At 52.6% G+C, this 25,010-nt stretch overlaps 1 protein-coding gene across 5 annotated transcripts in view; it reads left to right on the top strand.

The window, feature by feature from the left end:
• The first annotated feature begins 332 nt into the window (after positions 1-332).
• Positions 333-25,010, top strand: part of MGAT5B (alpha-1,6-mannosylglycoprotein 6-beta-N-acetylglucosaminyltransferase B) — a 67,215-nt gene continuing 42,537 nt past the window's right edge. For all 5 annotated transcript variants that reach the window (XM_062010759.1, XM_062010763.1, XM_062010760.1 and 2 more), the window contains exons 1-3: positions 333-563; positions 5,826-5,938; positions 23,786-23,930. In XM_062010759.1, coding sequence (XP_061866743.1) covers positions 496-563; positions 5,826-5,938; positions 23,786-23,930 — 326 coding nt within the window. In that variant the 5' untranslated portion in view covers positions 333-495. The remainder of the gene's footprint in view (positions 564-5,825; positions 5,939-23,785; positions 23,931-25,010) is intronic.

Raw genomic sequence — 25,010 nt, forward strand, 5'->3', positions numbered from 1 at the left:
CTCCGCGGGGCGTGGCCGGGGCGTGGCCGGGGCGTGGCCGGGGCGTGGCCAAGCGGGGGCGGGGCGGGGCCTGGGGCGGGGGCGGGGACTTGGGCGGGGCCTGAGGCGGGTCTGAAGTCGGTGCCTGCGGCGGGGGGCGGGGCCTTGGGGCGGGGCCTGCGGTGGGGGGCGGGGACTGAGGGCGGGCCCTGCGGCGGGGGCGTGCCCTGGGGGCGGGCCCTGTGGTGGGGGCGTGCCCTGGGGGCGGGGCCTGCGGCGGGCCCCGCACGGGCGGCGGCGCGGGGCAGTGCGGGGCGGCCATGGGCTGGCGCGGCAGCGGGCTGGGCTGAGGGACGCAGGGCGGGCGGGACGTGCCCGCGCCGCTCGCTCCCCGCCATGCGCCCCCGCGGAGCCCCGCGCTCCGCCCGCTGAGCTGCCTTCGGGGGAAGGAGACGGCGGGGGGGAGTGGGGGGTGCGGGGGCCGCCCCCTCCCCGCTCCCCCCGCAACTTGGAACGATGATCACAGTCAACGCGGATGGGAAGATAATGGTCAGAAGATGCCTCGTCACCTTGAGACCCTTTAGGTAAAGTTGTCGTTCCCTTGTCCCCTCTCCCGGCTCGGGCCCTGCGGGGGGACGCGCGTGTCGGAGCACTTTTGGCCCGGGGGGAGCAGCTGGTAGTCGTGGGAGGATGGGACTGAGCCCAAGGTAGGATGCCAGGAGTCTAGATGAGGATGCTGGGGTCCAGGTGAGGATATGAGGGGTCCAGGTGAGGGTGTCGGGGATCCAGGTGAGCATATGACGGGTCTAGACATGGATATGAGGGGTCCAGGTGAGGATGGCAGGATCCAGGTGAGGATATGAGGGGTCCAGGTGAGGATGGCATGGTCCAGGTGAGGATATGAGGGGTCCAGGTGAAGATATGAGGGGTCCAGGTGAAGATATGAGGGGTCCAGGTGAGGATATGAGGGGTCCAGGTGAGGATGGCAGGGTCCAGGTGAGGATATGAGGGGTCCAGGTGAGGATGGCAGGGTCCAGGCAAGTTTGCCCACCAGTCAGTGTGCAGGTCCTGCAGCACTTTGCCAGCTGGCAGCTCCCAAATCACTTCCCACACCGATATCATTTGGGGGTTAATGACAGGGCTCTTGTCTCTGTCTCTTTTTAATCCCTTTCTGGGAGATGTTGGTACTCTGGGGGAATCGATTCCTCTGGTTTTCATCTGCTGGTGCTGATGGGCATTTTGAAACCCACTGTGCACTGGCAGCAGGGCTGGGATTGATATCCAAGCATGACACCCTCTGGCTTCAGCATGCCTGTGCTCACCTCTTGCTTTTTTCCTTGTAACTCTCCCCATTTTTGCCTCTATGCCTTTGCTTCCCCTCTTCCCTGCTTCCTTGTTTCACTGGAGATGCATTTTGGTTACTCCCAGGCTTGAGACACAGGGAGATACCAATAACTGCTTGGTTTTATGATGAGGAGAGGGACTAAAAACCCACAGAAGGGGGAAGTGCAGAGGGGCAAAGCACAGGGTAGGATGTGCCCAGCCCAGCAATTGCCAGCCCTTCCCTCTGTGTTTGAGCTGGGAGTCACCAGAGGGATCTGCCTGCTGCTATTCACTTGTGCTCAGGTTTGGAGATGTTGTCTGCCTCTCCCTGGGAGCTGCCTGAGCTCTGTGCTGCTTGCCTGGAGAGATCCTGCTGCTGGATCCCTTGGCAGTGCCCTGGGGCTGAGAAACTGAGCCACGGTGGTGTTGGAAAGTGGTGGTAGAGCAGGGATGTGATGGCTTGGGGTTGCTGTGAGTGTGGAGTGGAAAATGACTGAGAGAGGTGGGAAGGACTCCCACACCCCAGGGGTATGTGCTTTGCCTGGCTGTTTGTTTTCTTAAGTGTGCTTGAAATCTGTAGTGAGCAAGTAACTGGGCTGAGCATCCCTCTCCCCCATGCTCTGGGTATCCCCCCTGGCACAGGGAAGCCCACCTTCAGCAGTGACCTGGGATCAGGCTGAGGGAGCACAGGGAGGGAACTGCTGGGGGGCATCCCAGAGTCCTGTTGGAGATGAGGATGTGTGTGGATGAGGGGCTGTGATGGCAAGAGGGGTCCCTGGTGTCAGTGGCAGAGCAGGGAACCTGAACCAGCCTTGTCTGCATGTCCTGGGCTGGCTTCTGCTCTCAATCCACTGCAGACCACTGCTGGAACCAGTGAGGTTTTACCCTGTTGTTAACCAGTCAGGCTTTCCTTGTGTAAGAGGAGAAATTCCCAAGACCCTCTCCCAGCTGTCCCACAGTGTCCAGCTCAGCATCTCCTCCACGTTAGTGTCACGCTGAGCAGGACTCCTCCATGTCACCATCCTTTGTCACCTTGCTCCCAGCCCAGCCTGGGCAAGCATTGGCACTGCCCTGCTCCAGCTGGAACCTGGTGTAAATCAGCTCTACTCCCTTAAAATCAGCACCCTGCATTCTCAACTGATGTGAATTGGGGATGAGCTACAGGAGCAGGGGAGGATGGGTGCTGTAAATGGGGTGCTCATGGCTGGCTGGGCAGACCTTGCTGCTCTGGGGAAGCCTGTGGTGCCATCCCCTGCCTGCTGTAGGCTCCTGGCAGCGAACAACAAACAGGAAACCTGACCCTTTGCACCAAAACATTTCATTAATGATGCTCCAGACATGCTTAGCAAGGCAATACAAAGCCCTGAGCTGTGAAAGTGCCTGCAGCAAATGGGAAGGGGAGAGAGAGCAAAGCAGTGTAGGAACCATTTTTAGAAATGCCCAAGGATGGCTCTGACTTCATCTCAGCAGCAAAGGCTCTTTCCTTTGTGACAGTGTTGGATTTGAGCAAAAATTCACCGTGGAGCCCTGGTCCAGCTTGCCCAGCTCTTGGTTTTGCAGAATATGGGAGTTCAGGCAATTCTAACAGCTGGAAAGCAAAGCAAAGCTTCCTGTGTGTCTGTAATATTGGCCAGCAGGAGAATTCACTCTGTTGTGGAGGACAGTTCCCATGGCTGAGTGTCATTTCCAACAGCACTGTGACAGTTTTGGGCTCTGAGCACAGCCAGGTTCGTGGGAGAGGGAGCAGCTTTTGTTAGCCTGCCTGCCACTGCTGGTAATTGTGGCTCAGCTTTTGGGCTTGGGAGACTTAGGTGTTGAAGTCTTGTCAAATAAAAGATGTTACCTGTCTGTAGCCCTTGGCATCTCTGTGCACTTGGGTAATGTTCCCCCTGTGGGTCCCAGCTGGGTGATGCAGTGGGCAGGCATTCCCAGTGTCACAGCCCTGTCCTGTTGGGTGCTGCTGGCTTTCCTCCCCCTGTCACCTCCCCATCTCATCACTCAGACCCTCCTGAATGCACCCAGCTTTCAGTTCTGTGGGCCAAAATCTGCAGTGACTGGGACATCACTTCCAATTTTCCCTGAAGACTTGGAGAATTTGGCTTCCTCCTCTTGGGCACCAAGCCAAAACCCAGAACTGTGAACATTTTCTTTTGGGAGGATGTGGAGAGAGACTTGGCACCAGAACTGTGCCTGAGTGATGAATTGAACATGTGATGTGGGTTGACAGGTAAAGCCAGCATGCAGAGTAATTGTTCCTTGGTCACTGGAGCTCCATGGTTTTCAGTGAGTTAGACTTGATTTTGGGGGCAGGAAGATTCAGTGCATTTGATGGGCAGTTTGGAAGATCTGAGCTCTGGTATGTTTTACCTACTGCACAGTGCTTGTTTTCTGCATGAGGCAGAGGGCCATGTGCTTTTATTCACCTGGAGAAGATCAGCACAAAGTAGAAGGGATGGGGTCCTCAGGCTGAGAGCCCAGCCCTGCCACCTCCCTGCAGCACTGCTGCTGGGCTGGACCTGCTTCCCCCCCAAGCACTTCCACTCCAGTTAGGCTCTGACCCCTCACTTTCTATAGGGAAAAAAACCTTAAGTGTCTCCCCTGTCCTCTCTGTAACCCAGTCAAAATGAAAGAGATTTTGTCTCCTAATGAGATGCTAGAGCACAGATCACCTGTGTATCCTTTTTTCTTCCCTTCCTCTTTTCCTTTCCTCTCCTCTCAGTGTTTAACCACCACTCCTTGCCAGAGTATAATTAGGAAGATTAAAATGCATAAACAAGCTTTTGCATAATGATGAAGATATTGCAAATAGAAGGGATGAGAGTGAGCACAGGATCAGATCTGATTATTTAATCAGGTGATGCTTCATTAAAATGGCCCTTGGGGAAGGGTGCAGCTGGCAGCTGAATGGGGCCTTTGGGTGGGTTTGGACCATGACATGCTCCTAGGGTGGGCTTTGACCTCCTCCTCCAGCTTGTGCTTTCTCTACTGTGCTGCTGTCCTCTCCTGCCAGGGAGGTGCCATAGCAGACAGGGTCCCTCCCTCCTGCCCTAAGGACAAATTCAGCCCTCCAAGGCCAAGCTGTTTGCTGCAGTCACCTCCATTCTGTTCCCCAGTGCCTTTTACAGAGCCAGCTCTGTGTAGCTGAGCTCAGGATGTGACCATGGGAACAGACTGATGTCTCCACTCCCTTTCCAAGTGTTTTATGGGACACCACGTTGCTTTGCAGCATCAGGGATGCTCAGTGGCCTCCACAATCACCTCCCTGCCAGAGCTGGACTATTGCTCTCTGGAAGCCCTTCCCCAAGGTGTACTTTGGGAGAGGGGCTGAGGTCTGTAGTGGTTCATCAGTGACTGCTGGGGAGTGTCTGGCTGTGCCCTGCTGGCACTTCTTATAAGGCACACCAGCCTTACCTATAGCCAGGCCTTTAGTGACGAGATTCTGGATTAGCTGACTGCATGATGCTTTTTATAGCTTCATTAGTCTGCTTTCCACCCCCCCAGGGCAGGCTCATTCAGAAATAAAAGGGACTTGAGCTGCTTTGCTTCTGGAGTGCCTGCACAGGGGTGTCAGGCAGTTTTATGGATGCACTTGAGCATCCCCTCTCCCAGGTGAGTCAACTCTCTGGGCACCTGGCTGTGGGGCTCCAGAAAGATTAGTGAGTGTTTCTGCTGGTGGTGAGTGTGCTGCTGGCAGAGTTTATTAATCCTGAGGAGCCCAGAGTGCTGGGTTTTCTCTTGACTAGGTGGGAGGTGAGAGGGGAATTGGGAATTGCTTGTCCAGACTCTGGCCAGGTGACCCTGCTGGGAGTTGGGCAGGGCTGATGTGCAGGAGTGGGAGGATGGATGGGGGTTAGATGCCTGTCTGCAGCAAGCAGGGCTGATCCTCCTTGCAGCAAGCACAGGAAAGAAAGCTTTTGCTCTTGAGCTGCCTGATGCTGAGAGCAGGTGCCTGGGTCCTTCCTCATCCTGCTGTGCCCAGGGCTGCCCATGCCCTGTGGGCAGTGCTGGACACAATGGCAAATACAAGTGGCCTAGTTACAGAGGGAACTTTTCTCTGGACTCTCCCAGGAGGAAAATGGGTATTGTTTATTGTAGTGGTTCCTGTGGTCTTGATTATTGGACTGGATCTAGTGGAGCACTGTAAGGGCACTTGTGGTCTGGCTCAGCTTTCCCCTCTGAGGTACAAGTCCTCTGCTCCCAGGCCAGCCTGTCAGAGCAGAAGGCAGGGTTAGTGCCAGGGTTTGGGCAGAAGCATCTCAAGGCTCTTTATGAAGTGTGTGTGGGTCTGGCAGTGATTGAAGTGCTGGTGTGCTCTGTGGGGCTGAGGTTGCCGAGGCACTCCTGGGTAGGATGAGCCATGAGGATGGAGCAGGTGGGGAAGAAGCAGGGATAGTCCCAGCTGTCTCTTGCAGTTTCCCTTAAACAAAGTGGCTCTGGCTGCTGTGCAGAGGGGATGAAGAGGGGTTGGGGCTGTCCCAGGAGTGAGTCAGTCCCTCACTACAGCTCTGCTTTCCCTCCTGCAGGATATTCGTGCTGGGCATTGGATTTTTCACCCTGTGCTTCCTAATGACATCGCTGGGAGGGCAATTCTCAGCCAAGCGCCTGGGGGACTCGCCCTTCACCATCCGGACTGAAGGTGAGCCTGTGTGCTGCTCACTGAGCCCACGTGTGTGCTCCAGCTGATGAGTGCCAGGGGTGCAGGGAGGATGGGGCTTGGATGCCTCTGTTCCAAAGGCTCCTTCCTGACCCGTTTCAGGGATGCCAGGATGGCCCCAGGTCCCGTTGGCCCTTCGTGTGGGTGGCACTGGGGCAACTTTGCAGCCATGAGGCTGAAAGCTGGCTGTGCTCACATCCAGAGGTGTACAGGCACAGTGGGGATGTGTGTGCTGGAGTGTGGATGCTGCCCTGGCTGACAGGATTAGACCTTCAACTGCTGACAGTGGTGTGGGCTGCACCTGGCCTGGTGTGCTGAGGATTTGGCTCAGGTGCTCAGAGGCCTCAGTGCTTTTGGGCAGTTTTGATCTGCAGGGAGTGGAAAATAAAAGGCCTTTGTGGTTTCCTGGAGGTACTGAAATGTGGAAGAGAATTATTCTGGTTTTTAGCAAGTGTTCTTTCTGTTACTTTATTTTAAACACCTTTTTTTGGTGAGATGTGCAGTCAGCTCAAGAGCCAAGCTTCCCTGCTGGGAGGGTCATATCCTGCCCTTGCTCTGAGAGGACTCTGCTGCATTGAACTGAGCTTTGCCCTGCCTTCTCCTCTATGATCCCAGCCTGGAACAGCATGGCTGAATTACACAGAGGGAAGTGCCTAGATTGAGCTTTGCTGAGCAGGCTGAGATAGTCTTGGTTAGGCCACCATGGTGGTCTCTGCCATACCAAAGGCACAGGGGGATTGCAGCTCCCCAGGCTTGCCTGGAATGGGGTTTTTTGGGGTGATGGGGTGGGCAGGGCATTACATCCTTTCCTTGTAGTGCTCTGAGAAGTGCTAGTTGCTTTCCTACAGAAGGAAAGGACTGAAGTGGTGGTTTCTAGAAGTTGAATGGTGCTTGTAAACTGCTTAGTTGACTTTCCAAGAGATTAATGTGCAGCCTGTGGCAGCTGCCTTTGCTTTCTCCCTCGTGGATGGAGCACACGGTGCCTGGCATTTCTCCCTCTCTGCTCTCCTAATTGTTTCCATTACTGACTCCATTAAGCTGGAATCCAAGGGACTGGTGTTTGCCTGCTGCCCTCAGGAGCAGGTTGCAGGGTCAGAATCTTCTTTTGGGTTTTTTTCTGCATGTTTTCCCATGGCCAGGGTCATGTACCTACCCCTGTGAGGAGAGAGGATGCTGTGTCAATGTCCCAGTCCCCACACCAAGCACAGCTCCCAGGATGCCTGGTGAGTGAAACCTGGTTATAGGGGATTTCCTCCTTCTCAGAATGAGAACCAGCATGTGGGGAGAGGGGGCAGAAGCCCCCAGACCATTGTCTTCTCCACACTTGGCTTTTGAAGAGATGGATCCCAAGAGTCCTGAATTTGGAATAAACAATGTCACTTATTCCAGCTGCCTTCTGTCCCAGGAGAGTCCCAGTGTCCTCTGCAGCTTGTGGAGAGCTGAAAGAACATCAAAGAGAGGCTGATTAACTGTGGGGACCAGCCTGAGCTGAGAAGAGGCAGCAACTCTTTCCAGAAGCCCCTGGACCCACCCCAAAGGGCTTTCTAAAGTTCTATTGAAATGGTGGTGAAAAGACAATTAGCTTTATTTTCCCCATTCTGGATGTCTTGGAGTACAGTAGCTTTTCCTATCCTTATTCTTGTCATCAGTTGAACCCAGATCTGCTGATTCCCATCCTTATGTGTCTCCAGTTTACCAGGTACAATGTCATCACAATCCTGGAACTGGATCAAAAGAAACCTCTTGCACCTCTGAGTCCTTCACACTTAGTGCTTTAGGTGATTAATCAAGCTGTGTAAATGGGTTCACCTTCTTGCATCTGAGGTCCTGGTCACAATGGGTCTCCTGGGCTCTGCTCAGGGGTTGGTCTCCTTTAAAGAAGGAAAAAAGTGACCACATGACCTAGGTCCCCTAATGTTTCAAACTTCTGGTCTCTTGGGTCTGTAACTGTCTAAGAAAAGTCCTGCTTTCTTAGGAAGCTCAGAAATTCAGTGTAAAACCTTTTTTCTTCCTCTATTGGATGGATTTACCAAGCAAGGTATTGTCTTCAGATGAATTGCTGCAAACTTGGCTGCTGCTGTATTTCTTGTTGAGGAGGATTTGGTCTCACACACCATTTTGAAACGTGAAGCATCCTCTCTCCTGTCTCTGGAGGAAGGATGCTGTTTTGGAAGACGATTGTATTCTTCATCCCCAGGACTTGGCAAGCACAACCTGAGAGGTTTTTTCTAGCTCTTTAACACCATATTCAGGCTGTTGGGCTTCAGCTTTTCCTGCTATGCTGGTACCTAGGGACTAGCCATCCCATACAGTGATGGATCTGCTCTCAGCAGGGCTCCCTGCTCACAGCTGCTCGGGGTGAGAAACCCTGAAAGCAAAGTGGGACCAAAACCAAAGGGCATGTGCAAGATTGGGGCTGAAGAGGAGCTGGTCAATGCCACAACAGACCCCCCTCTGGCATCTTTGAAAGTTTGTGGCTGGTGAGGGAGGCTCTGAGAGGTGAAAAACCCAGCTATTGCACCTATGGAACAAGGCAGGAGAGATGGTACATGCTTGGCAACCCCCATGGTGCCACTGGGAAATGGGGAGTCAAAGCCTCCAAGAAGCTGTCAAGGTGGGGAAACTCCATCCTTGGAGCCTTTCAGAACACATCTAGCTGACTTGAGGCTCTGGGCAGCTGAGTGTGACCCCCAGGTCTGCTCTACTTGGAGCAGGAGATCAGGGAAGGGACTTCAGAAGTCTGTTCTGGCTGGGGTGATGCTGAGCTCACGTGGAGAAGCACTGACTGCACGTTGAAGTTAGTGTGGGTTAATGGAAACAGAAACTGATATGCTGCTTGTTAGTGCTGAGATGTCTCAACAGGTCTGTTTAAATAACAAACTGGTATTTCATTAACCTGCATTATGGGTCCCAAGGAAATCCAAGAAATATTGCTGGTTGTTTTCATTCCTGTTGAGGGCACAACGCTGGTCTGAAGAGCTCAAAGAGCAGGTTAATTATGCTGGGCTGATTAGCTCTTGATGTGAGTAACAGAGGGAATTGGGCTGATACTCATACAAACCTGGACAGGGTTAGGGCTGTTGGCTTTGGAGGAGTGGCCTCAGGTCTGCCATGGTTGGAACCTGAGCTTGAACATCTCCTGGCTGTGGAAGGCTGTGTGTGGAAGCCTCTGGAGCACACTGATGGCCCTGCCTGAGGCAGGTCCATGCTGCAGCTTGTCTTTGCACATGGACTCTTGTTGGGTTTAATGGGCCTGTTTGAGCATTATTCATTAATGGATTAATTTTGCATTGCAAGCTGGCAGCATTCTCTCCCCACATGCTCTGGGTGTGGGCTGCTTTACCAGTGTAGCTGGTGTATTTGGGTACATCTGTGGCTGGTGAGCATTGGCTCCCGTGGCCTTTCCCAGAGGTGATCCTGCCATTTGTGTTTGCTCTGGTCCTTGTTTCCCTGTGTCCTGCCAGACTCTGCAGCGATGCTCTGCAAGTGAACATGGCCCTGCAAGTGCCTGCAGGACTGGGGGCTGCAGAGAGCTGGGAGGTCAAGCCCAGCACCCAAGCACTTACAAGTCATTTGTATTGGAGAGGTCCTGTTGCATTGTGGAGAAGTGGTAAAGCTCACAGGTCATAATCCAGTCTAGGCTGGAGCTGTTCCTGTTTCTCCCCAAGTGTCCTGACCAGCTCAGCACTGAACCTCAGGTATTGCAATTCAAGGGGAAGCTTCTGAAAATGCCCCAGGCTTGCCCAGAGCTTTCTTGGCTTCTGAACTATGTAAGCAGCTGATCAAAACCAAAATGAAGATAGATGAGAGGCAGGAGGATGAAAAGGAGAAACGGATAACGTCACAGTCCAAGAGTTAATCCCATTTGTAATTTCATTTTGGTATGTGAATCCCCTTCTCAGAGGCTCTCTCCAAAAGCCAACTTTCTCAATGTGTGCCAGAAATCATCCCTCAGATGGATTCTCTGCTTGGCGATTCGATGCAGCAGAGGCTTAACAATAAGTAAAAAAACCCCTTCTGAAATACAAGTTATTTTGTCCTAATCTGCTGCTGTCAAGTAAACACAGACAGAGGTTCCTTTGTTTTGAAACGGCCATCGACAGAATTTGTTCTACAAACAAAGATGTAGATAAAAGAACAGACAGGTCTATAAATCCTGGGTGTGGGAGATGCTTTGGGAAAGGCTCTAGACTCGAGACACTGAGTTTTCTGCCCCCTTTTCTCTCCTCCTCTGTACAATTTAAGATGTTTGGGTTTTTGTTCCCAGGGCCTCTGTCTTGGTTTGGTTTTCCTGATGGACTCAAGGTCTTGTGGGGCAGTGGGATGATCCTGAAACGGCACCAAAGTCTTTGATTGCGGGTGCTTGTGGTGTGGCTGCGGCCTCATGGCTGTGCCTCGGCCTGCGCTCAGCAATGTGCATCCCACTGCTGGAGCTCGGCTGCTGCAGGGGATTAGGGCAAGAAAATAGGTTGTTAAGTGTTAAAACATGATTAGATGTGGCTGGAATATTGCCTGCAACTGCTGTAGCTACTTTAAAAATGGAAAGACTTCTGGTTTCTCCTACTGTCGATTCCTGTATGGTGGGGTACAAGGTGCTGGAGGAATTTGCTGCAGGCCCGAGGGACCTGCAAGATGAGCCCTGATGTCCCACAATGGCTGGAGCTGGGCTCTACCCTTGCTGGGGGCTGCTGATTCTTGAAAGAGGGCTCTGATGTAATTTCATTCAGCTGACCTTGGTTGTCCTTTGAGTAGTTCATCTAGATATCTCAGTGCTTGAGGTCTGTGTGCTGCAACAGCAGTTCTCGTGCTGAAGTCCTTGAGTCTCGATGCCTTTGGGAAGTGGTGGTTTGCTGAGCACTGGAGCTGTGTGTTTACTGTTTCCATAACTGCCTTTTCAACTCATTCTCAAGTGTTTCCTTGCCTGGATTGGTGCTTAGCTTGAGAGCTCAACACCTGCCTTTTTTCACCCCAAAATGAACTCCCAGCAGCTGGTTTCCTGTTGCTGACCACAATTGGGCTTCCATGTTGTGTTTCTTCAACCCCTTTGGGAACAGAATCAGTGGGAACAAGGGGAAAAGGAAGGACAATGGTGGGAGAGAGCTGATTTTAGAGTGCAAGCTGGGAAATGCAAGTGAGCAAAGGTGAAGCACATCCTCTGCAAGGCTGCTGCACCTTGTCCTACATTGATGAGATGTTTAGGAGTCTGATCTCCTCAGGGCTGCAAGATATGGACTGTGATGGGATATTAAACAGCTTGTGGACTGGGGCAGGGGTTTCCCAGTCCTATGCCACTGGGACTTTTCTGCAGATATGCAATGGTAACTGCCTTGAGCTGGCACCTGTCTGGAGGTGGGCAGTGCACCAGTGCCTGTGGGTACTTTTCTTGGTCTGTGGCACAGCAGAAGTGCAGGTGTCCACAGAATGGGTTTCTGCTGCAAAAGCCCCTGAGATTTGGTAATTCACTTTGATTTTGTAGGGAAAGAAAAATAAGTGGAAAAGTTATGGAGAAAAGCCTGCAGGGGAAGCTCCCTTTGCTGGCTTGGGGCATCTTGGCCCAGCTGTGGGCTGTGAGTGAAGCTGAGCACTGCTTTCTTGGTGTGTTGGAATGCCTTTGGTTTGCTTTGATGGGATATGAGGATCTTGGGAGAGGTCCAGCAGACAACAGCCAAGGCATGTTGCACTGGAAATAGTGTTTAATATATGACCTGGCAGAAAGCCTGCCCAGCTTTCCCCAAACCCAGTACCCCTCCTGGGTTCCAGCTACTGGAGTGCTCTGCCTCTCCTGTGGCTGATGCTTGCTCCAGTTCCTGGAGTCTCACCTGCTTAAAGCAATTTCTTCCATCAATGAACACAGAAGAGGACAGAGAGAGATTGTTTAGGGTCATGCATCACAGCTGAATACTTCAGTGTTTGTGGCTTCTGTTTCTGTCCAGAGCAGGGCTGGTGAAGGGGGGCAGAGGGGCGGGAATTGTGCTGCGGAAGATGAAGGTTGTGCAGGGCATCTTCACCATTCCAGAGGCATAGTACCGTGAAGCGATGGGATCTCATGTTATTTCCATCCCTTGAATTGCTCCCTGAGGAGCAGAGCCAGGAGGCCAAACAGAAATGTGAGAACCTACGTGATTTCCTCCGAGGGGTCCTTTGTTCCCGCTCCCGTCTCTGCTGCTTTTCCTTCTGCTCCAGCAGCATCCCAGCTGCGTTAGCATGGACAGGTCCCGTCACAGGTTGTTCTCACAGGAGATGCAGAAAGGTCAAGCTTGTGTTTGCTAACGATCAGAGGGAGCTTGAATAACTGTGTCATCCTCCCTCGCAGTCAGCTGTGCTCGGAGCGGGGGAGGAGGTGTGCGTGTGTGATCCTGACCCGCTGCATCCCCTCCGTGTGTGGTTCATCACGAGGGAAGGACAGCAGAGGAGGAGATGACTTGATTCATCTCAGCCTGAGAGGTCCTGGCTGCAGTGAGGTGCTGCCAAGCCCAAAGAAGCTTTGAAAGCAAAATATTTGTGTCCATCCTCAAGTCCCAGTTCTCTCTCTCTTGGGAAAAGTAATTTCTGCAAACTGGGGTCCCTGCCACTTTTGACAAATCCCAATCTGCTCCTTGGTTCTTTCTTCTCAGCAGGGCACTTGGTTCATCTGTGTCGTGGTTTGGCCCAGCTAGCACAGCAGCACCACTGACAGGAGCTTGAGCTGGGCAAAATACCCCAAAGTTGCTTAGTGGCTTTGACAATCCCTTTTCCTATCCAGCCTTAATGGAGGGGGCACCTGGGAGCAAGGGCTTGGGCTGCTGTTTCCTTAAGACATGTGATTCCAGGGATGCTCCTGTTCCCTTTGCTTTCAGAAAAGTCACATGTGTTTATAAGTTTATCTTGCTGGCTTCAATTCACCATGAAGGCAAGAGGAGAGCCAGTTGCAAGGACTCATGTAACCAGGCAGAGAGAGGGAGGGAGCCAGGCACACTCTGCTGTGCAAACTCGATGCTAGTTATTCCCAGCTTCTTTTCAAGTGAATTATGACCCTCTCCCTGGCTGCTTGTGTTACATGTTGATGATGTCTGCTGAGCAGCTCTGTAACTGTCTGCAGCAGCTTGTAAGCAGCTTGTCAGGATCTGCTGCTCGTGCGTGTCTCGGGTAGCGCAGGCAGCGGCCGGAGTGCTTGGCCAAGAGGAGTGAAGAGCCTGTTCTCAGCATCTGAATCCAGCATTTGCTTCTGTAAAACCCTCTCAAAAGGCAGTGGGAGGGTTCCCTCTCTGATCTCCTCTTCCCACAGTGCTTGCAAGGCCATTAGCTGGAGCATTTCCCTGGATGCCCATGCAGAGGGTGTGAATAAGTCGGTGTGTGTCGCCTCTCTGGCACCAGCTGGGACACGCAGGTCCTGCACGTCCCCAGTGCTTGGTTTTTCTGCTGCTGCATCCAGAGCTTGATTAGTCTCCTGGAGCCTATGGGCTACTGAAGGGATGCCAGGCAGGGGAGATCCATGGGGAGGAGTGTGCTGTGCAGCTCTTCAGTACCTGGGGCTCACATCCTGCCTCATCCCATCCAGAGCCACTCCAAGCAGCCTCTGGGGCTGCAGCAGCCTGCTGCTGCTGGGAGAAGCTGCCTGGCTGGTGCTGTAAACACCTTCTGGTGAGGAGCTGTGCTGGGCAACCTGAGCTGTGGATTATTATTGTTTTTCCCTCCTCTAGCCAAATGCTGGGGTGGTGGGGCTGACTCTCCAGCTGGCCAATTCTCTAGCCCCCTCATTGTCCAAGCTTTGGTGGGAAGAAGGAGGTTAATGGAGACTCCAATGCAAGGAAGAGCTCAGCTTCAGGGCAGGGGATTTTCTGCCTCACTGTCCCCAACCCCAGCCCTGATCTGTGCTGGCTCCTGCCAGATGCTGAGTGCTCCAGGGACTCTTGTGAGTGGGTGACGCTGCACAGTAGCACACAGCAGCAGTAACTGTTCAACCCATCCTGATGAGTGTGGGGAAGCTTCTTTAATTATGGATTAAAGAGGTGCCCTGTGCTGAGGAATGGCTGTTGGCAGTGGTGATGGGTGTGCTAGGAGTGAGTGTGGGTGCCAGCTGCCTCCCTGCACCCCGTGCAGCACCCCAGGGTGCGAGTGCCCTCGGCTGCACCATGCCATGAGGTCCTTAATCTGCATTTTTGGGGCAGCAGACCATTGCTTTGCTCAGATGGAGAAAGTGAGAGGTGATGAAAAGCATGTGTCCTCCTTCTGATGTCCCCATGGGCCATCCCACTTCAGTCCCAGAGTGCTGCATCTCCTGTTGGGTTGGTGAACATGCACTGTGCTCCCATCTCCAACCCACGCTTGGAAAGGGGGTTTAAAGTGGAAGTGTAAAACTTTACTGCTCTTCTTCAGTTACTGTTGCAGGCAGGGAAATGAGCAGGGGAAAGACATGATGCCAGGGATTGCTGCCCACTTCTGTGGGGAGTCTCCCACTTACTGGGGGAGTAAAGTAGAGATCAGTGCAGGGTAAGGGGAAGTGTAAGGGCTGCTGTAGGAGCAGTTAAGGCTTAATCCACACTGGGAGCAAGTTTCTTACTGAGGAAGTGCCTGTGTGACACCATTACTGTTCAGATTTGGATGCCTGCAGGCTTAAACAGACAAAAAAACCTCAATGCCACTCTACCTACTGGTAGATGGAAGTGTGAATTCATGAGCCTGCAAGTGGTGGAGCAGCGAGGGAGCTCTCGGTGCAGCCATGTGTGCTGGCCCCTTCCCTGCCATTGCTGTGGTGAATGAGGGAGGAGCAGCATCCTGCTGGCCCCCACACTCAGTTATCTCCATAAGCAATGACTCCCAGGGAATGAGTGAATCAATTAATAGATTTTTCTATAGCTCATAAGGAAGTCAAATGGCATTTTCATCAATGTGTGATGAGCAAACACCCCACCATGGCCAGGAGGAACGTTAATGGCTCTTTATGCCTTTATTACCCCTTTTCACTCTTAAATCAAAAATCATCTTGAGCCCTGGAGGCAGCAGGTACTTCAGAAAATAAAACTAGCACAGTGGGAACCATAGCAGCCTCTGTAAAAGCTGCTTTTGCCCACCGATTTATTTGTTTCTCTGGCCTAAATGAGAGACCAGGGCTTGGTTTAGCTCAGGCAGAGATTAGCTGAGGCTTGTCCCTCAGCTCTACCAACGTCACCCAGCCCCTGCAGGTTCTGCTTTGGGCTGCTGCCCTGCTCAGCTGCTGCTGGAAGGATCCAGCTGCTGGGCTTGGTGGAGGCTGATGGGTTTGAAGGAAGGGGATGATTTATTCACCTCTGGAAACAGCCTGGCAGGATGCCCAGCTCTGTTTGGCCGGTATTTTTGGCTGAAGGAGAAATGGTAATCATTGGAGAAATGTTCAGCTGGGGAGTTCTGCTGTTTCTGAAACAGAATGGTTTGGGGCAGCTGTAAGTAAGGCTGTGCTGGATGTGTGCAGCCAGAGGAGGAATGGTGATGCTGAGGCTTCAGAAGCCTTCCTCTGGCATGCAAATGCTGGGTTGAATCCTTCCTCTGCCTGGGGAGTTTGGGCTGATTCTCTGCAATCCTTGGGGCACTGGCTCCTGATAACACAGTTTCCCTGAGGTCAGAGTTCCTGAGAGAACTAGCTGAGGTCAAAGCTGATGCCCTTGGTGAGATACCTCTCTTGTAAAGACCAAGAACTGCAATGGGAGTGGGCTGTCAATGTGGGTCCCTGGCTCTTGTGTCTGTGGAGTCACTCTGGGGCTGCCATGGGACCGGTGTGTCCTGCTCATCACCTGGAGCTGGGAGTTCTGGCTGCAAACCCAGAGTCCTGCCTTGGTCCTGGTGCCAGCAGCATCCAGCCATGTCCTGGGAGCCCCTTTGCTCCTGGCAAGTGCCCTTGAGCCAGCCCTGTGCTGGAGCCCTTGTCTTTTAGGAAGCAATTTAAAATCAATGTTAATCTTGTAGTTTGCAAGCCTTGCCTGCAGCACACGGTGTTTGGATCACTGCAGAACAACTTAAAATGCAATTTAAAATAGTGCTGGCTGGCAACAGAGGAGCAACTAAAAATACCCTGCTGGTACTCCTTAAAAGGGGATAAAAAACCCAAAAGGGGGATGAGAAGGGGGAAAAAGAGGGGGTTAAAAAAGAAAAGCTGAAGTACAGCTTGTGCTGGGGTTGTGCATATTGATGGTCTCATGACCAGCTCCTCTCCTCTCCCAGCCCATCTCCTGGGACTGCTGGGGAGAGGAGGAGGTGACCAGGCTCATTTTGCCTGAGGAGTGATGGCAGGACCTGTGGGATTGTCCCCTTGTCTCACAGGAGACACCAGGTCTCTGGTGTGTGTAGAGGGGTAAGAAGTAGTAAAAGCTGTGGGGCTCAGCCCACCATGCAGTCTTGTGATAATGAAACACTCTGATCTGTGAGTGTAGGTGTCTGTGTATTGCTCAGTTTCCTGCCTTCTCTTACTTATGTGGAAATAGGGAGGGAATGTCCCTTAGGGTGGAGATAGCTGCAGTCTGTTCCTACAGGCCTTTGCTTTGAGGGCTGGAGGAGCTGCAGGAGCCCCTTCTGTGGGTGCACCTCGGGGTCCTGCAGGCACAGGGCTGCTTGAGGGAGGGAGCAAGACCCCAGACCCAGTGGAGGTGGTGTGGGGACACCAGGCTGGCAGCCACCATCCATGGTCTGTGCAGCAACAGGCTGGAGAAGGACTGGGGGGACCTTTAGTACCCTCCTGGACAAGAAGGCCAGTGGCATTCTGAGATGCATTAAGAAGAGTGTGGGCAGCAGGTCTAGGGAAGTTCTGCCCCCTCTCTGCTCTGCCCTGGTGAGGCCTCAGCTGGAGTCCTGTGTCCAGTTCTGGACTCCCCAGCTCAAGAGGGACAGGGAACTGCTGGAGAGAGGCCAGCACACGGCTACAGAAATGATCAGGGGACTGGAGCATCTTCCTTATGAGGAAAGGCTGCAGGACCTGGGGCTGTTCAGCCTGGAGAAGACTGAGAAGGATCTCATTAATTCTTACAAGTGTTTAAAAGGTGGGTGTCAGGAGGATGGGGCAGCACTTTTTTCTGTTATCTCAAGTAACAGGACAAGGGGTGATGGACAAAAGCTGGAACACAACCAGTTCCACTGGAACATAAGTAAAAACCACTTTGCTGTGAGATGAAGGAGCCCTGGCCCAGGCTGCCCAGGGAGGGTGTGGAGGCTCCTTCTCAGGAGGTTTCCAACCCTACCTGGACACGTTCCTGTGCCCCCTGAGCGAGGGGAACCTGCTTTAGCTCTTCCAGCCCCCACCACTCTGGGATTCTGTGGTTGGGTGGAGGCTGAGCTTTGCTCAGGATCTCTCTGTGATCTCTCTCCTCCATGGGATTTAATGCTCCCCTGTGACCCTCCTTGGGGAAGCCCTGCAGTGTGCTGGGGCACAGGGCTGCAGAAGGAGAGCAGAGATGCAGCTCATCACTCATGAAGCCACTGGGAGCAGAGCTTTGCTGTGGCATTCTGAGCAGAGTGGGCAGAGGGGTGTCTGGCCAGAGGGGTGATGTGGTGCTTGCAGGAGTGATTTATGAGGCTGAGGTTGGTTCCCACCTGCTGGTGCTGCTTCAGGCAACCTGCCTGCCATGGCATAGCTGGTTCTTGCTTCAGCTGAGGAACTTCTACAGCTCATGGGTCACCCCTGCTGTGGTGTCTCACCCCAGAGGGGGCTGGGGGAAGCTGGGGGGCCTGTTGAGCCTGGAGCAGAGTTGCAGAGTTCCTTTCTCACATCTCTTTAGCAGAGCCCCAGGGCAGCTCCTGTCTGGCTCAGTTGTGGCACCCCGCTGCCAGCCCTGGAGCTGATTCTAGCAAGGCCCCAAGGCTCTGCCTGCCCATGGATACAGTGAGAGGGAGTGAAAACATCCCTGAGGCTGAACATTTGATGCTGATTGCAAAGCACTTGACAAGAGGATGGATAAATCCAGGGGGTAGATAATAGCAGGCAGGTAATGTGCTTTACTAGCAGGTGACTGAAGGCTGCTTAATTTGGCTGATCACCAGGAGCCACTTCATTGTTGGCCATTTCCAGCAGCTCAGCAGCAGATCCATGGGGCAGTTGGAGGTATACTCAAGTGCTCACCTCACTGGCAGCCCACAAGCTGCTTTGTGGACTCTTCCAGGTGCAAATTGCTGCTGCGCGCCTCACAATTGCCTGTGTGGCTTCTTGTGGTTTTTGTGTTGGGGCACTCACTAAGCCAGATCCGTGTTTTCTCTGTGTAACTGAAATGCACAGCAGTGTGATGGCAGCTGGGGGCGGGTTTGCAGGAGGCTGAATGCCTGTGCTGGTGAGAAAGTGTCCTTGAGGGATGCAGCTATGGACCTCATCCCTCCCTGGAGCAGCATCACCCCAAGGTGGGTGCTGGATGGATGGGGATGGGAGGTGGCCATTGCTGTCAGCTTGAGCCTGGCCTTGGGCTTCCTTGCTGCCAGTTAGTGCTGGGTCTCTGGGCTGATTGGATTATGTGCCAGGCTTAGCTCTTCTGCTTGAATCAGAATCAGTAGTGAAAGTAAAAAGAGGAGTGTGGAGGGGAAGCAAAGGGCTGGTGCTTTGTTCCTCAGGAACCAGGTTGGTGCTGAGGTGAGTGCCCATGGGAGAGGGATTGGGTCCCCAGGACAGCCCTGGGTACCAGTCACCCAAGGAGCTGGGTGGTGGCATCTGGGTCCATGGGGATCCTCTGGTTTCTCCTCCAAGAAATCCTTCAAGAGTATGCTGTTCTTTTGAGGAGTTTAAGTAGCCTGGAGTTGTCCTTTAAAGGAGAAAAACAAAGCAAAGGAAATGATGCTTTAGATTGAAATTAATTCAGCTGGTATTTTCAATGGACATAAGTAATATCTTACCATCTCTGAGCAAATTCTCCTCTTGTACTGGAGCGTTCAGCTGTTGCGAGACACCAGGCACAGATGTGACTTATGTCTGAGGAGGAGGGCAAAAAATCAACAGCAAATCAGCCATGTTATGAGCAGCAGAAATGTATTGTGGAATCACATTCTGGATGTTTCAGTGCTGTTCACACCCATGTGGGTCGAGGCTGTGTGCCTGTTTTCCCCTGGGAGATGTGGCTGCTGAGTTAGGGAGGCTTTTGCTCCCATTGAAACTGGATTGGTTTTGGGGTGGAAAAGCTTTCACTCTAAGGCAAGATGCAACCTCTGCATTCATGAGGTGGCACTAGGGTCCTGCACCCATGAGGAGGAAAACACAAGGGATGTGGTGGGCAGAGTGTGATGTTTCCCTTATTTCTCTTTCCCCATGTGCTTGGCATGAAGCCAGGGCTGAGTGGTGTGAGACCCCCCTTAGCAGGATGGGGCTGAGTGACCCAAGGACAGAGAGCAGTCATCCGAGTCCAGCAGCTATGCAGGACAAGGAGCTTTGAATCAATCCAAACAGATAAAGGGAACATGCCCCCAAAACGTGATTATTTTCTCCCAGAGGGTTTCAGCTCCTTTTGAAAACCTCAGCCCAAGTGTCCCTGAGCCACAGACAAACCCATGTCACAGGGTGACATCCTGCACTCTCCCTCCCTGCTTGTGAGCTGCTGGGTGGAGATGGCTCCTGGCATGAGCAATGATGAGGAGGATGCTCAGGACCCTAAAACATGATGCCTGAGTGTGGAAACTCCTTCTCATCTCCTTCCCCTGTGGCACAACCTGGGCTTTGCCAGCATCACATCCCATCATCTCCCTTGGTCCCAGCCCCGTGCCAGGCTGCCTGGCAGCGAGCCTCCTGTGCCACGGCTGTGCTGGAGATGCTCCATGAAATGCTGCTTTCTCAGCTGCTCCCCACTCTGTGTGATCACTCAAGGCAGCTGGCTTTGAACTTCCCCCTCATGTCCAGGGAGAGTCTGTACATGCAGCAGAACTCACTCCCATGTCCATCCTGGCTGCTGTTGCTGGAGGTTTTGGTGGCAGGTGATCCCGGGGCTGAGCTGCCTGCTCAGGGATGTGTTTGCTCCAAAAAAGGTATTTTTAAGATAAATGTGTCATTAGTGAATTCCCCAGGGTTTGGACCCATCTGAATTTGAGCAGATTGGCTGTTGACTATTGTGCTGATTTCACAGAGAAACTATTTCTTCTTCTACTAGACATCACCCTTAGGGGATGCTTGCTTTTTTTTTCCCGTGATTTCATCCAATTACTTAGCTGTATGCTCTTCTGAAGCTCCATAAATAATTCTCCTCCCTCTGCTGTGTTTACCACCATGTCTCATGAAATCCAGTAAGATATGATTGATTGCAATCATTATTTCCTAGTGCTGCTATGAAAACCTCTGTCAGGTTCAGTGATTGCCTTTGAAGAGTGTCTGCCACTCAGGAGAACTGTCAAAAACCTGTCATACTTTAGCAAACTTCAATTAATCTGTTGAGCAGTTTTACTTGTGTTCTCTTTCCCATCATGGCTGATTATCAAGGGTAATGAGAATATTTTTTCCTTTGTAATTTGCAGCTTTCTTGCTTTTTGTTTAAATAAAGAAGTGCTTTGCAGGATGGTTTTTACTGGGTCTTCATGGTGTAGAGCCAGGTTTGGGTTTATCCTGTCTGCCTGACTGTTTGGGAGTCTCTTGGGGATTTTCATCACTGGTTTAAGGGGTGAAGCCTCCATCCCCTGGCTCCCTGTTGCTGGCACATGCTGGCAGACAGCTGAGCAGCCAGTCTGGGTCTCTGCTTCAGGTTAACAAATCAATCCTGCCTCTTGCATTTTTAAAAGAGTCACTTCAGCACTTTTCCTCCTTTCTTCTTGTTTTAATGAGACACACTTTCCAAGAGATGTAATAATCATTGCCAAAAAATGTCAAATCGTTCTTGTTATCCTCCTTAAAGCTGCTGGAACAACAACATCAACAACAACAAAAGACTAAGAACAGAGAGAGAGAGAGAGAGAGAGGTGTTGATGAGGAAGGGCTTTGACTTTGCCTCCAAGAGCCAGGGGAGGGCTGAGGGCAGACATGCCCCACACCAGCCCTGCTTTCTGGCAGGGTGCCTGAAAGGATAACCCAATGAAGGCTGAGACTTCTGTTTATTACTGTTTGTACTTAGGGTTTGGGGTGTATTTTTTATTTCTTTAATGGAGAAGGAATATCTGCTTACTGTTGACAGCAAAGCTCAGAGCTTTGCTGCTGAAAAGCATCCTGGATTCACTGGAAACCAGCTGGGAAATTGGATGATGGCAGTGACACGAGGGGAAATCTCAGCAAAGGCAGCAGGGGAGGGGCTGGGCTGGCGCTGGGGGCTCATCTGTAGGGCTTCCAGCTTCACTGGGATCCAGGGGAAACAGCTCCATTCCCCACTGACAATATCCTTGTCCCTCCTTGGTGGTTTGGGAGCAGAGCTGTCTTGGCAGCTGTGCTTCTGCGGTGAGGGCTGGCAGCAGGCAGCCTCTCTGGGTTGCCTGGAGTGTGGATGTTGTTCAAGCAGCAGTAAATCTCTGTCTTGGGCTCCTGTTTGGGCACAAGGCTTGCTGCAGACTGCTGGGAATGTGAGCCCTGTGTGGCTCCGTGCCTCAGTTTCCCTTGTCCGCCCCTCTCAGGGCTGGAGAAGCTCCTGGATCCCTCCCAAAGCCCCTCAAGGAAGGACTCTTCCCAAAGTCTCTCCTGTTGGGATGAGCTCTGTGTGTGTCTGGGTTTTAATCAGGGGCCAGAGCTGTTTCTCTGCCCAGGCTTTTTGAACAGCCATTTAAAATTCAAATGAGCTGCATCACTAAACAGACCTTCATAATTAAATGAATGCAGCCTGGCTACTAATTGGGGTGAAGGCCCAGCCCTGAGTGGCAAAGGCAGCAATGGCCTTCAGTCATCTCCATGGCCTTCCCAGGCATGATCCCGGTGAACCAGTGTCCTGACTCCCCCAAAACAAGCTGGGATCCAAACCCTTGGGCCAGGGGTTCTACTCTGTCTGTGGAAACTTGGTGGTTGTGATTTCAGCCCTTCTGGCCAGCTGTAGGGTCGTATTTGGTCCTTTTCCTGACTCTCATGCACAGGAGCAGGGAAGAGTATACAGTCTCTGCCTCACTCAGAGTCCAAGAGTTCAGGGTCCAAGCTCTGACCAGCTGGTGGTGTGGGGACATGGGAGCAGGAGCAAACCCTGGGCAGAAATCCCCATTTTGGGGGGAGTCAGTCCTAGAAGCTTCCTGAGGCAGGCAGGTGGATGGTGCTGGGGAGCATGAGCCTTGAGCACAGCCTGGCCTTGGTAGGGCTGTCCCCAGAATGGGCTCAGTCCTGGCAGGCAATAACTCACATGGATGTTCTGCCTTAACCCCATCTCGGGGCTTTTCTGTTTGTCTTGGCTGTATCTTTGCCTGGTTTATCCAACTGTGTTTGGGGAAGCCCCTGTACAAACTGAGCTCCAGGGTTTCCTCTTCTTCCCCCCACAGCATCTTTTAGTTGCACGTTTGTTAGAACCTCTGCCCTTTAATGGGACAGGCTGTGACTCCTGTTCCAGCCAGGAGACTGGGAGACTTTCCTGGTAGAATGGGTAAAGGAGGCTTCTGCATTCCCATACTCATCCAGGGAAGTCTGAGGCTGCACAGGATCTCAGGGGATTTTTTTGGAGGAATTGTTTTTACTCTCCATTTCTCTTGCATTTTGTTAGCTAATGTCAGGCAAAAACAATGCACTGCTGATCATCTCAGCCAAGTGTGGAAGTCAGCCTTTGCTGAGGTCTGGCTGGCTCAGAGGCAGCTTCTTGGAGGGGTTAAGAATTGTCTTGGAACCCTGCTCTCACGTGCCACATGTCTGGCTGTCACATTGCCCTTGGGATGCCCCGTTCCATCCCCAGGGTGAGAGACCCAAGGGCTGCACAGCAAAGCCACCCTCTGGTCTGTATGCCCTGGGTTTGCATCTGTTTGGAGGTGCATGATGTGTCCCTGCATCCCAATGGCCACCCAGCTTGTCCAGCAGCCCAGCTCCTGCTGCTCCATAAATTAAATGTGTGCTGCCTCTTGAAAAGCACATGTGAGTGGAACAGCAGAGATAAGCTAAATGGGAGAAGTTCAGGGGATTATGCACTGATTAAGTTATTACTAATGTGAAATGAGCTATGCTGAGATGAAACAGGAGCTTTATTTTCTGTTCCCTGACTTTGGGCTCGGGGCTGCCTGTCACCAGGCAGCAGATCAAACTGGGAGCCAGGAGCTTGTGTGTCCCCAGGCACTTCCAGCCCAGCAGTGGGTTGGTGCTGTGCAAAACCCCACAGGAACCAGAGCATTAAACAGGGAATTAAAGGCTTCTCTGCTTGGAGGGGTGTGAGAAGGGGAGTTGCTGAGATGCAGGGCAGAGCTATTTCCAGTGCTGGTGAACCCACCCTCCAGCAGATTTGAGTAGAAAAAGAAATTACTCTCCACAACAGGAAAGCCTAGTGCTGCTGGGAGGATATGTTGGGGGAGAGCCACCTGGTTGCTCTGTTGACCATGCTTTTCTTTAAGCATCCCCTCCAGGCTGCTGTCAGAGGCAGGTTGCTGGGCTAGGTGAGTCTTGGAGAGTGAGAAATAGAAGTGCAAGATGAAAGGCTGTTTGGTTTCTGAGGACAAGCTGGATCAGATGGACAAGTCAGGAGTTCATGCCCAGACAGACAGGTGAAGCAACTGGATCCAGGGCTGATATAACCACTGGCTATCCAGGAGCTGCAGCAGCCCAGCTGGATTTGGGCATAGGCAGGGACAATGGGGCTGTTGGCAGAGCTAGGGAAGGGATACTGGTGACAGCATGATACTGAAATGATCCATAAACCACTGAGCCCATCAGTGTGGCTGGGAAGGGCAGGACCACGAGCAGCTTTGGACTGAAGCTGTGGGGAAGGAGCTTTCCTTGTCCAGCCTGGCAGCAGCTGTGACTGAGTCTCTTGCTTTGTGTGCCTGCAGTGATGGGTGCGCTGGAGTCCCGAGGGGTGCTGCGGCGCATGAGCGACATGCTGGAGCTGCTGATGAAGAGGATGGACATCTTGGCCAGGCTGGAGAATACCACTGAGTTCCACAAAGGGGATGAAGCACGATTCCCTCTGGACAGGTCAGTTGGCTCACACAGAGCAGTGCTGGGCTTGGGAGGTTTGCAGGACAAAAAACCCCACTGTGCTCTGTGGGGCTGAGCTGTGGGGGCTGCTGGAGCCCAGCACGTCACAGGGCTGGGGCAGATCTTTTGCAGTCTTGTTCTTTGGCATTTCTGGAAGCCTTCTCTTTGAAGATTCCTGAAATTACTGTGATTTTAGGGGTTAGCTGTAGCATCTGTCCCAGTTGTTGGCTTTGCAGCTTGCAAGAGTGTCTCCCTCCCGCTGTGCTGTGGTGGAGCTTGAGGTGGGACTCACCAAGGGCTGGAGCCTGTACCCTGTGACTCTGGGTCAGCCATTATTCCCAGAGCAAGCTCAGACCAGTTTCCTTGTGCCCATATTTCTTGGGTAGCTGTGGAAATGACTGTTGTTTGAAATCCAGGGCTTATACAGTCAGCCTTATGTTGAGCAAATGAAAGAGGAGGAAGCTGTCTGCCCCTGAGACTCTCACTGCACAGAGCTGCCATCTGGCTTCCCCAGGAGATGCCCTCAGACCTTTATAGAAACGTGGTATTATTTTGAGATCAAATCCAAGCCCTCCCCTCACCCTGCCAATCCCACCCCTAGCCCATGGCCCTCAGCACCTCAGCTCTGTGTCTTAAATATCTTCAGGGCTGGGCGCTCCCCCAGCTCCTTGGGTAGCCTGGGACGGGCTGACAATCCTCTCAGGGAAACAGTTCTTCCTCAGCTCCAATCTCAGTCTCCCCTGGGGCAATTTGTGCCCATTTCCTCTCGTTCTGTCATTAATTACTGGAGAGGTGGACCCCCACCTCACTCCAGCCTCCTGTCAGGGAGTTGCAGAGTGCTCCTCTCAGCTTCCTCCAGACTAAACATCCCCAACTTCCTCAGCCACTCCCCATCACACTTGTGCTCCAGCCCCTTCCCCAGCTCCACTGCCTGTCTCTGGCCATGCTCGAGCCCCTTGTGTCCCTCTGGCAGTGCTGAACACAGCACTTGAGGTGCAGCCTCACCAGTGCCAAGTACAGGGTGACAACCACCTCCTTGATTATGCTGGCCATACCAGTGCTGATACAAGCCAGGAT

This window comes from Colius striatus, chromosome 18 (assembly GCF_028858725.1).
Source record: "Colius striatus isolate bColStr4 chromosome 18, bColStr4.1.hap1, whole genome shotgun sequence".
NCBI classification, from domain to species: Eukaryota; Metazoa; Chordata; class Aves; order Coliiformes; family Coliidae; genus Colius; species Colius striatus.